The sequence below is a fragment of the Alligator mississippiensis genome, chromosome 7 (assembly GCF_030867095.1).
Source record: "Alligator mississippiensis isolate rAllMis1 chromosome 7, rAllMis1, whole genome shotgun sequence".
Taxonomy (NCBI): domain Eukaryota; kingdom Metazoa; phylum Chordata; order Crocodylia; family Alligatoridae; genus Alligator; species Alligator mississippiensis.
In genome coordinates, this window is record NC_081830.1 from 5265300 (window position 1) to 5277860 (window position 12561).

At 54.2% G+C, this 12561-nt stretch overlaps 1 gene segment (V, D, J or C); it reads left to right on the plus strand.

The window, feature by feature from the left end:
• Positions 1 to 2206: 2206 nt before the first annotated feature.
• LOC106737827 (immunoglobulin heavy variable 2-5-like) lies at positions 2207 to 12025 on the plus strand. The segment is given in 3 exon segments: positions 2207 to 2252; positions 2341 to 2640; positions 11640 to 12025. Coding segments are annotated over 3 exon segments (672 nt in total).
• Positions 12026 to 12561: the final 536 nt, after the last annotated feature.

Consider the following 12561-nt stretch of genomic DNA (forward strand, 5'->3'; position numbering starts at 1 on the left):
CTTCCCGATCCAGCCCCCAGGTCTCTTAGGGCAGCTAACTCAGGCAAGGCTGATACTGGCTGGGGGAGATGATTACAGCCCTCATTAACCCTTCCTAAGCTGCTGCTCTCTGACCTGCATCTTCCCTATCTAGCCCTGCCTGGAACTGGTGCATCTGGCCAAGAGGCCCCTGCACAGACAATCCACAGCCTCTCAGGTTTGCACAGTGACCAGCCAACACCGCAGAGCTTTCCCCATCGCTAGGGAATAGAACCTTTGGTTTCCCCTCCTTGTCCTGGGAGCAGCTCTGCAAGGTATTTCATCCTCCTAAAGAGGAGGGAGAGGCAAGGGAGCAGCACTACATTGATGCTGCCCTGATATTAGTTACTTTTGTATCCGACCTCAGTTTCCAGGTGCAGCTGGTGAAGTTTAGAGGGGATATGAGGAAGCCTGGAGACCCTCTGCACCAATCCTGCAAAGGCTCTGGGTTCACCTTCAGTGACAACGACATGGACTGGGTGCAACAGGCCCTGGGAAGGGGCTGGAGGGGGTGGCTGCCTGCAACTACTTGTGAAGGACGCAGCTAGTAGTACTCCTTGGCTGTGAAAGGGCAATTCACCACCTCCAGGGACAGTTCCCAGAACCTGCTGCACCTGCAGATGAGCAGCCTGAGCCCCAGGGACACACCCTGGAGCCCCTACCCCAAAGCACCCTATTCCCTCTCCCAAGTCTGGCCTGGCCCCTGGGTTGCAGCTTGCAGCTGGCCCCAACTCCAGCCCTGCTCTGCTCCCCTCCCCTCAGGTTGTCACACTTTTTTCTAGGGTCCGGGGAAGGGCACAGGCTCTTGCTCGTGCCAGCTTGAGTCTCTGTTCTAGAGAGCTCCTAGTTCAAGATACAGGAGTGGAAGGTGGAGGGGGAGGCAGGGTCACAGTGGCCATGCAAGAAGGTGGCCTGGTCTCTGTAATGTCCCAGTCTGTCCCCTATGTCCCCATTGCTGTCACTGAGCTCAGTGACAGCAGTGCAAGGGAGCTGGACAGGGCAGAAGGGAAAAGGACCAAGGAACTGAGGCTTTGAGGGCTAAAAGTCAGCTCCCCCAGGCCCTGAAGACAGCAGCAGGATGGACTCCAGTCCAATGCCGGGCTCAGCTTTGACCCACCAGTAATGGGGCCATGCAGTTTGCTCTGAAGCAGCCAGTTGGCATCTGGGCCCAGGCAGCGACAGGGAGAAGAAAACCCCCCATGGGCACACACATGCACACACATGAGCACACTTCCCCATCTGCCCCAGCCCCAAAGCGAAGCCCAGGCATACTCCCTCTATGCAAACCCAAGTCTTGCTCGCTGTGGATCACCATTTGTCTGCAGTCCTCCAGCACCAAGTCCTGTCTGTGCTGGATACACACAGTGATACAGCGCGGGGCAAGGAGCAGTTTTCAGGAAGACAGGCTGGGGCCTTGAAAGTCATGTGCTGCAGGAGCTGACAGGACACAGAGCCCTGGGGCTGCTCAAGGAGGGGAAGGGAAGAAGGCTTCATCCCTCTTCCCCTTCCTCTACAAACTGCAGCACTCAGCAGGAGCCATTGCATGAATGAGCGAACTCCCTCTCCGTACTTACATGCGCGCGCACGCACGCACGTGCGCACACTATCTGGGCCTCATTTCAGCCTGTCCTCTGACCCCTCTAGGAAGGATCCAGCCCCCAGGTGGAGATAAGTTTTCGAGGGAGGCAGAAGAGGGAAGATGTCCCCTGTCCTGGGGTTACAACCAGAACCCGGCTGCTGGTTTGGGGCCTCTGAAAGAGCAGCAGATACAAGCACCAGGGACACTGGCAAGGAGACGAGGGCTGTGAGAGCTCACACCAGTTGCAGCACCTGAGAGACTATCCTTGGTTCTTGCTGATGAATGACAGGCCCCACAAATAGGTCTCGTCTCAAAGGGGACCAGTGAGGGGACAGAGCTGATCCAGACTGCTCCAGGTCAGGGTTCAAGGGATGTCAGAGCTCAGAGCAAAGTGTCCCTTCCCTCTGAGATAACTGTGGATCTAACTCTTTGGACGTTTTTGCAGGGTTTTGCATTGGGTATAAGGCCCTGGGGCCAGGTATGCAAATGATCCTCCACGTTTCATTTAAGAGCAGAGCGTTCCCCTCGTTCTGGGCAATATCTGGCCAGTCCCAGCCCCTGTGACCCGTTTCATCTCGGCCTGTGCCAACTTTCTGGCCCACAGGAAACATGGGCCTTTTGCTCCTGTCCCTCCTGCTCTTGGCCGGTGCACCAGGTAAGTCCCTGTCTGCAGAGTCTCCCCAGGACTGCCTGCCCCCAACCTCTGCCACCTCCCTGACAGCTCGTCTCTGTGCTCTCTGCAGGGGTCTGCTCCCAGGTTCAGCTGCTCCAGGCCACTGCGGCCCAGGAAAAGCCTGCAGGGACCTTGAGACTCACTTGTGCCGTGTCTGGATTCTCCCTCACTGAATATGGGAGTTCTTTGATCTGGATCCGACAGCCCCCAGGGAAAGGCCTGGAGTGGCTATGCATCATCTACGGGGATGATGACAAGCGCTACCAGGACTCCATGAAGTCCCGCCTGACCATCTCCAGGGACACGTCCAAAAGCGAGGTGTATTTGGAGCTGACAGGCCTGGAAGCCAGAGACAGCGGCACCTACTACTGTGCTGGAGCACAGTGACACACTGCCATGGGGACCCTGTACAAATACCCGCACTGCAGGGATGGAGCCTGTTAGAGCACCTGGCCCTGCCAGCTCCTCCCCCTCAGCATGATCTCTGTGCACATCTGGGGCCAGGCCCTCAGAGCGCTGACTCGGTCTGGCCCCATGTCCCAGGAGCTGCCCTTGGCCCTCTATGGAGGCTCTGCCCCAGCCTATGATGGACATAGGGGTTTGCTGCAGCTTCAAGTGCTTGGAAATGCCAGAAAGGCTGGGGACCCCCAGTGCAGGGCAGGGCAGGGCAGGGCAGGGCAGGGCAGGGCAGGGCAGGGGCAGCCAGGGCTGGGACAGGGGCATCCTGACCAGGGCAGGAAGGGGACCGGATTCTGCCAAAGAAATTCTCCTTGCACAGAATCAAACTGGGATGGGAGGGATAGTATCAACCAACAGGGCAATGAAGACAAAAAGATCACAGCCTTGTGATGGGCACGTTCGACCTCTCAGCATCTCGGTGGCTAATCCAAACCCCTGGAAGGTGGAGCAGGGGGCAGCATAATGCCCCGGGGCACAGGGAAGAGGAAGCCAGGGCAGAGCTTGTACCCCAAACTGCAGCCAGAATCCACCTGCTGGTCTGGGGCCCTTCAGCAGACACAAGGACAGAGGCACCTCTTAAGAAAAGTTTCCTCTGATTGCTCACAGTGATCTCTGCAGTCTGCTTCTGTCTTGTAATGTTTCTGCCCCTGGCCACTTGGGAGGCCTGTCCTCAAACTCCCTGCTTCCTTAACATAAAACCTCAGGTACACAACAAAACAATAGTGGTCAGACACAGACGTGCGTGCCCCGACCCCCCACTCCTCCTCTCCTCCCCAGCCATCTGAGCTCTCCAAAGAGGATGAAAAGGATTGCTCTCCATAGCCAAGTCCTGTTCTCAGCAACACAGGGATAAATGCACAGGTGATTCCCTAAAATATACAGAACTCTTGTAGACATTAACAGAGCATCTGGGAACAGAGCTAAAGACAGCAGTGCAGGCCCCACAGCCTTCACTATGAAAACTAAATCTGTTATTAAAGTAACATGAAGATGTTGAAGGGTAGCTAGAAGAGACGGACTCACTGGAAACACAGATAACGCTTGAAGTAGAGCATGACTCCATCCTCTTACAGACACATCTAACCTCTGTCTCTCCTTTTCCCCATCCCCATGAAGCCCTGGATGACTCTCTATCTGTGACAGCCACAGGCAGGACACTTATTTTCTCTTCAGTCCTGAAAGCAATTGGGAACCTGGTCCCGTCCTTCTTGCTGAATCAAACCTAATACAACCTATGGGCATGGAAAGAGGCAAGAGCGTCCCACACTTCTGTTGCTTCAAGATTCAAGGGAAGGGCAATTCTAGGTGTCTATGGGCAAACTCCTGTTTCAGCAGACGAAGCCCCGTGGGCAAGGCCTGCTGTTACTATGCAGAAACATGTGAATGGGTCTGTTCAGTGTATATCGAAAACCCCAGCTGCATGTGTCCCTTCTGCTGCAGGGGCGGCATCCACAAACCAGCAGCCTTGAGCCTAGAGCTAGCAACAGACACTGTATGAACACAGATCTGCTAGACCATTTCATGTGGGCATCCATTCCCCACCAAAAGCCCTTTTGTTACACAAGACCCTTGAGGATCTGCAGGCCAGAAATCACTCCATTGCTTGTGCTCTACCAGGAAACACAGGGAAGAGGCCACAACAATTACCACATCCAAGAGGAACAATAGAAGGGCAGCGGCAGCCATCAGCAATTAGCATCTAGGTGTGAGCATCAGTAACCAGCCAAGGAGGCTGCAACAGGTGAAGATAACTCCAGTGTCCCCTGCACAGCTTGCCTGTGAAAAGTATTTTCATGTCCTGAGTGCTAGATTTTATGCCCTCACTTCTACATTCATATCCCTGAGTTTTTACCTTCTCATGCCCTAGTACTAGACACCTGCACACAATATTTGGCTACCCTGACTCACACTCCTCTCCCAATAAAGTCACCTGACTCCTGTGCTGTCTTGAACCAGCCACTGCTACAGCCATCCTGTCTGCACCCCATGGGGCTTGAGACATTTATGGGATAATGCCAGTACCGAGGAGCATCATTTAAATGCTTTAGTAGTGATCACATGCAAATGAGGCAGAGGAACTCCCCTAATAAAGGAGAGACTGACCCACATGGGAAAGCAGCCAGCAGCACAGACACTTCTGGATCTGGCAGCCCCCACGGGCTTTGATGCAAAGTAGCATGGAAGGCTTGGGCGTGCTCCTCTTCCTGGCAGTTTGCTCAGGTGAGTGCAGAAGAGGCAGGCACCTGGTTAGCACAGGACCATGAGGAGAGGAGGGAATAAGTGTCTAGGCTCCAGACAGGGATGCAGGACTATTGGAGTTTCATTCCCACCCTGGAGACTCGGCAATGCCACTGTCAGGGTCTGTGAGGGCTCCGATTTCATATCCCTTAGCAAAGATGAGAATCTGAGGCTGAGTCTGTGAGGCTTGATTTTTTTTTTTGAAGGGGAATAAGGATATCAGTTTATCCATACTGATGGGGTGGCAGTGGGAATAAAACAGTTAATAGATACGAGTAGTTGAAATATTTCTGTGTGGGGAAACAAAGGGCAGACCTAGACAGAACTAGGAAAGGGTTTTTTTAAAAAAGGTAGTAATGAACCTGACTACATTTCTTCCATTCTCCTTTCTCTTCAGGAGCCAGTTCCCAGATCCAGCTGACACAGTCCAGACCGGAGGTTAGGAAGCCTGGGGAGTCAGTGAAGCTGAGCTGTAAAGCCTCAGGCTACACATTTACTGATTATAGCATGAACTGGGGAAGTGGGTGGATCAGAACAGGATGCAATTTAACAAGGATAAATGCAAGGTGCTGCACCTGGGAACTCTCCAACACACTTATTGACGGGGGGGTCCCATTCTCAGCACCACAACAGTAGAAAGAGATCTCGGAGTTCTGGTTGATGCAAAAATGAACGTGAGCCACCAGTGTGATGTGGTGATAAGCAAAGCTAAACGCACTCTTTCTTGCATCAGTAGGTGCATCACGAGCAGCTCTAGGGAAGTGATAATTCTCCTCTATGTGACATTAGTGTCACAGAGATAGAGTACTGCATGCAGTTTCAGGTGCTGACTTTCAAGAGAGATGTAGATACCCTTGAGAGGGTTCAGCGGAGGGTTACTTGTATGATTGAGAGCCTGCAGGTAAGACCCTATGAAGACAAACTCTTCAACCTCTGCAAGAGAAGGATGAGAGGTAATCTTGCATCTGCCTACAAACTCATCAAGCGGGGTCAGCAAGGCATAGAAGACACTCTGTTTACCAGGGCGCCCCTTGGAGTTACCAGAAACAATGGCCACAGACAGAAGGAGAATAGATTTAGATTGGACATAAGGAAGAAATTATTTATGGTAAAGGTTGCCAAAATATGGGATGGGCTTCCAAGGGAGGTGGTGCTTTCCCCTACCTTGGATGTGTTAAAGAAAAGACAAGACAGGCATCTGGCTGGGGTTACTTAACCCCAGCGCTCTTTCCTGCCTGGAGCAGGGGGTCAGACGGGATGATCTACCAGATTCCTTCTGAGCCTAGAAATCTATGAACTCTATGACCGGCCTGAGATCAGACTGGCAGGCTAGGGCACCGCTATAGACTACACTCTTGGTCCCTGGGGTCCAGTCTAGCAACTTATCAACTCTATCAGCTCTCCAGGGGTGGAGCACCCTCCACCTCAAACAACAGCCAGCGGGGAGAGGGAGGCAGTGGGGAAGAGGGGAGGGGAGGAGAGCAGGAAGGGGAGGGGTGTGACCGGTGGCTCTGTCTCGCTACGACCACCATTGCAGCTGTGACCACTGCTGCAACCACTGCCATAAGTGCAGGTCCAGCTCTGTGGTGGACCAGTAGGGGGGAGCTCCTGCATTGAGCCTCCCACCTCACTATGCCTGCCCACCTTCCAGACACCATGCGTCTCCCCAGGGACACCTAAGCCCTGGCAGACCCCCTCTCAAGCCCCACTGCTGAGCCCGGGGGTAACGTGTGCTGCCACCACCCTGAGAAGGGACTGTCTAGGGCCTGTGTCCTTGGGGAAACACAGGCCTAATAGTCCTATGGGTACTCGACCCAATACAAGAATTTGCGGCACTTTCTCAAGCTGGGCGCCAAAAAGGATAGTCTCCCCTAGACCGCAGACCCAAGGAGCCTCCTAGGCATAATTAAACCCACCCCTCAATAAGTCTCCTACACCAGACACAAAGGAGAACTTTATAGGTTGCAGAGGGTAGGGTTAGAAAAGGGTCCAGAGTAGAGCAATATCAGAGAAATCCCATAGAGCAAACTCCTATGGCTGGGGGAGCCTTTGATCTCACATCTGTGTTACTGTGAGCTATATATCTAGTTGGATCTCAGGTAGCTTACTCACAAGTATCATCCAGAGGCTTTTGGAGAATCCCTCTGGAGGCAGGCGGTTCCTTGATCATGAGTTTTGAGAGAGAGAGCCAGTTTCAGATGGTCCAGCTCTTCTTTGTTCCTCAGTATCCCTCATGGCTGCTGACCCACTCCTCCTGGGTAGTCCTTAAATTATATAGCCCTTGTGACCTCATTCACCTGGTCCAATGGAGGCCAGCACCTGTTGGCTGTCAGCCAACCAATTTGAAATACATCACTAGTTGCCGGGCAGACTCTAGCCCACCAGGAAGGAAGCCCCTCACCCAGGTATGTGATGCCAGTCACGTAGGCAGAGGGAGCAGGTTTCCCCCTCCCTCAGGAGTGTATCCAGCTCAGGTTACCTAAAGAGATAGGGTAAAGGTGTGTGTCCTCTCTCTGCTGGGCCCAGACTAATCAAAATGGTCACAGAGCAGTTTTTTGGGGAGTAAAATAAAGGTGGCTTTCTGCCACAGGCTCCGACCCCAGACTGAAGTGGAGGGGGGGAAAGGCCCCAACCCCCACTGAAATTGGCAGGTGGGAGGGGGGAGAACAGCCTCCGCCCCAGCCCGAAGTGGCAGAGTGGAGGCGAGGAGCGACCCTGGATTGAGGCAAGGAGGAGGGGGGAGGAGGCCAGATGCAGGCCTCCCTCTCTGCCTGCAGCCTCCGCTCCTGTCATTCTTGACAAGCAAATTGCTTGTAAATACATAAGGGGTTTTGCGTCAGGAAGCTGGAGACCATCTGTTCACCAGGGCACCCCAAGGGAAGACAAGGTCTAACCGTCACAAACTCCTGGAAGAGCATTTTAGGCTAGACATCAGAAAACATGTCTTTACCATCCGAGAGCTTGAAACAGACTTCACCCACAGGCAAGCACCTACCCTGGACCCTTTTAAGAAATGTTCGGATGCTTATCTAGCTGGGAAACTTTGCTCATAGGTGACTTCCTTCCCCTGGGCCAGGGGGCTGGACCCAATGATTTTCTGAGGACCCTTCCAACCCTAATGTCTATGAAATGTATGAAATCTATGAAACCTCCTACAGTTCTGTGTACAGACCCAGGAAGCAACATGCAATACTCACCAGATACAAAGCCTAATGGAAATAGGCAGTAGGTCTGTCCCTGGTCGGGGGGCAAGTCAATTCGGGTGACCGTCCCAGGCCGTGCACTTTGGGGGCCCCCGCGGAGCTGGATGAAGCAGCGGTGGTGCCAAGCTGCGCAGTGCAGCAGCTCCACGTCCAGTTACCTGCTACCCGCCACCCCCAACGCCGCTTCTTACGATCCGGGGCCCATGGGATCAGAGTGGAGGCACGGCCCCACATGGGCTGATTTCCCACAGGCCCAGCACGCTGCTCGGTTGAGCTCTGATCGGCAGCGAGTGGCCCCTTGGCTCTGTGGGCTTTTGCACAGGCTGCCATGAAAAGGATCTTGAATCATGCTCTTTTCTTCCCAGGTGTCCAGTCCCAGGTGCAGCTGCTGGAGTCTGAAGGGGACAAGAGGAAGCCTGGAGAGTCTCTGTGCCTCTCCTGTAAAGTCTCTGGGTCCACCTTCAGCAACTTCTTTGTGATCTGGGCTTGCCAGGCTCCTGGGAAGGGGCTGAAATGGGTCACAAGTATAAATGCTGCTACCAGTAACCTCACCAGTACAGCAGTTCTGTGGTGAAGGGGCGATTGAACATCTCCAGAGATGACTCCAGCAACACCTTGTACCTGCAGAAAAACAATCTGAGAGCTGAGGACAGGGCCCGGTATCACGGTGTGAAGCCCACAGTGATCAGAAGCCTGCTGTGCCCAATACAAAAACTTCTAAACAAATCTCTTGTCAGCTCACGGCCAGCAGCGAGAAGCAGCCACAGCCTGAACAAACAGCTGAAGCGGAGCTGGACACCCAGCCCAGGCACATTTCTCCCTCTGGGCTCCAGCCCCTTCCATGGGCACAAAAAATAATGCACAGTGGGAAACACAGAGCACCCGGTCCCTGCCCATCTGGGCAGCAGGGACCTGGCCAGAGCACCCACCCAGCTCCTTGCAGCAGCCGGCTCAGATGGAGCCAGCCGGAAGACGCCAGCTCTGGGGAACTGCCCAGCACCTCACACAGCCAGGGCCAGGCCTGCTTGCACCGTCCCCAGGCAGGCGCAGCACTCACACCCTGGGAAACACCCCCAAGCTGTGGCCCAGGGAGGGGCAGTGCTGGGCTGCAGCCTTTGGCTGGTGGGTGCTTGTAGTCAGACCAGGACAGTCCCACATCCCAACAGCTGGGGCCAAGTGTGACCGGGGAGGACAGGATGCTAGAGAAGACACTGGCCATGCTTGAAGTGGGTGCTCCAGGCAGTCTCAGTGACTCTGTCCTGCAAAACCCACCATGCAGGCCTGGGCACCAGGCTCCCAGTTCCCTCCGCCACCTCTGCCGCTCAGCCAATCCTGGGTAATGCAGCCTGTGCACAGCTGCAGCCGCTGCCGGGGACAGAGCCCTGTGCCTCAGCTGCGTGCCCCCTCCCTTCATGGGGAGCAAGCAGAGAACAGCCCTATCCTGGCCCAGAGCATAAAGGACCCAGTGGGGCTGTGGGCAGTCAGGGCTTGGTGCTGCAGGGGGATGGATCCAGGAGTCAGGAGCAAGCCACAGCAGGAAGCAAGGGGGCACAGAGTAGTCAGAAGATCCAGGGTTGTCACCTTGGTCCATACAGAGGAGTCTGTCCTGCTATGCAACCCATGGTCCCACAAGAAACAGAGTAGAGCTGGAGACACTGAGGCAGGCAAAGCCAGGCCCTCCCAGACCCTTGCGGTCCATGGTGGGGGATGCCGGGGGGTGTCTGGCATCCTTGTGCAGCCCCGGCTTCTAACACAAAAGGGTGATGAGACAGCTGCCTCTCCTCAGGGGTCATGTCCAGTCTGCCCTAAGCAGGTCCTGGGGCCAGGGAGGGACATGGCTACTTGGGGGTAACCCATGACCCCCCACCCTGAAAACTCACTGCCTCCTGCTCTGACATGACCAAGCCCATGGGCCATATCTCCATGCCATGCAGCAGCAGGGCCAGTCCTGAGCATACCTGCAGAGACCAACCCAGGGACTTCTGGGAGGAGCTGCAGGAGACCCCAGCACAACAAGAGGATGCTGATAGGACTGGACCCAGCCCCAGTCTCCTGTGGCTTGTACACACACAGGGCAGGATGGGGCTCCCCAGCCCTGGGCTCTCCCCAGCATGCAGCACTCAAGGGCAGCTGGGCCATGACCCATACCCTGCAGGTAGAGGGGAAAGGTCCTGGGGAAGCCTGGACTACTCCAGTAGGCCTACAGACACCCAGGGACTGGGGCTTCATGCAGCTGTGTAGGACTAAACTTCAAGGGGTTAACCACCCTGGGCCACTCAGGTTTTTGACAAGAGCCAAAATACTTAAGCACCCAGGGTTTGGTGCCCTCCTCCAGCTCAGCATCTGTGCATGGTAGGATGTCCGGTGAATCTGGTCCGTCTCCTATCCCAGAGACCAGACAAATGCACATCCACATCCTGTGATGCAGTCGGACACACCAGATCCATGCAAGCAGTATTCCCCTGCCCACATAGGAACCAGAGGGCAGAGACACCCAGCTCATGTGCATGGACAGAGATAAGCACAAAGCAATTATGAAGGACCAACTGTCCTCTTAGGAAAGGGAGGATTTTTACGCTCTGTTTTTTTTCTCGTTTCCCTGATTTGCCCTGTTGTAATGATAGCCAGTTTCCCAGACACGAAGCAAATTCACAGCATTTAACCCTCACAACCTGGGATCCCTCCGGCTGAAATAAAAAAAAATCCAGTTTCATTAGGTTTCTCTTTTCTAATGGTATCACTCCCTCAGCTGCTATGAAACAAGTTGTCGCTTCTACCAAAGGTCAGGGACCCTCTCAATAAAGTAATGCATCTCCAAGCTGCTGGGGCTCGGTTCTCTCATTGTACATTGGAGTAGTATGGATCTATCCTTCACTGAGAAACTTGACTTTTCCCTCGGAGATTTTTCCCTGGCAGGACACGGGGATATTTCCTTGGCAGAGAGGGGAAGTCCCAGACCATAGGAGGTTTTGCCTTGATAAAATCCAGGCATAGACACAATCTGGAACTCCTCTAGATCTTTATTTGTTCCCCCAGGCTCCTGGTTTACTGTACAATTTGTCTGGTTCAGTAACAAAACCCGACTCCCCATTTCCAGGTTTCTCCATGGCGCTCAAAACCCCTGTAGTCAACAGCTAAATCTGTGTGATCTGTGAAAGGCCCTTATAAAAGAAGCACATGCAAATGTTGTTCCCCAATTTCCTGCTTAACGCATGCAAGGTTCCTCCTTAAACACCAGCCCTGGCTCTGTGCACCTCAGTGTCTCCCCAGAGCTGCCGCCTCCTGTCTGCTGGGGACACCGGGCATCAGCCACAATGACCATGACAGCAGCACTGGCTTTGCTCATCCTTCTGGCAGCTCCACTGGGTAAGCGCCTCCTGTCCTGTGGGACAGGGGGAAGCAGCGGCAGGATGAGAGAGAGACGGTTAGAAGTTTGTTCATTTGCTAATGATGTATTTTTCTCCGTTAGGTGTCCTGGCCCAGGTCACACTGAAGGAGTCTGGCCCTGGGGTGGTGAAGCCCGGAGAGACCCTCAGCCTGACCTGCACCGTGTCTGGAGTCTCTCTCACTAGCAGTGATGTGAGCTGGGTTCGGCAGGCAGCAGGGAAAGGGCTGGAGTGGGTTGGAGTTATCTGGGGTGGTGGAAGCAGCTACTATAACAGCGCTCTCCAAAGCCGCCTCACCATCATAAGAGACACGTCCAGCAGCCAAGTTTACCTGCGTCTGACCGGGGTCCAACCTGCAGACACGGCCTGGTATTACTGTGCCAGGAACACAGTGAATGAAAATGCATGAGAGCCTGCACAAAAACCAGCCTGCAGCACCTGCCTGCCTGTGTGAGCAGCAGAGGCAGCAGCTGCCAGCTCCGTGCTCTGCTGCCTGCTGGGTCGGACACATCAGGCCGTTTAGATCACTTGAACCAGCCAGGGATTAAATCCAGGCAAGGAGGCTCAAAAGTGACCAATCGGTCAGAATCTGGTATTTAGGAGGAGTTCTGCTGCATTGTGCCCCTGCTCTGCCTGTCCTTCTGGCAGGAATACAAGCCAAAGACTCCCTAGGCTGGCACCCAGGACTCAGGCATTGGCCAGCAGACTGCTGCGCTGTTACAGGACTAGGGACACAGCTCTGTAGTCCTGATGTTGGTCCTGGACTTGATTAGCACTCTCCAATTAACAGCTGACAATAGTCTGGTTCCAAGTGACCACAGGCATATCAATCACCATCCTTATTCAACTCTGGATCTCTGCCGTTCCAACACAGGGAACGCATACCACACTGAAAGGGATGAGCTGATGGCAGCTTATATTCTGCTTGAAAGAAGGGAGGAGAAAGGAACAAGTGATGGGTGGGTGGTACTTACCCCAGAGGGCGGAGGGCAGCTACTTAAGTGC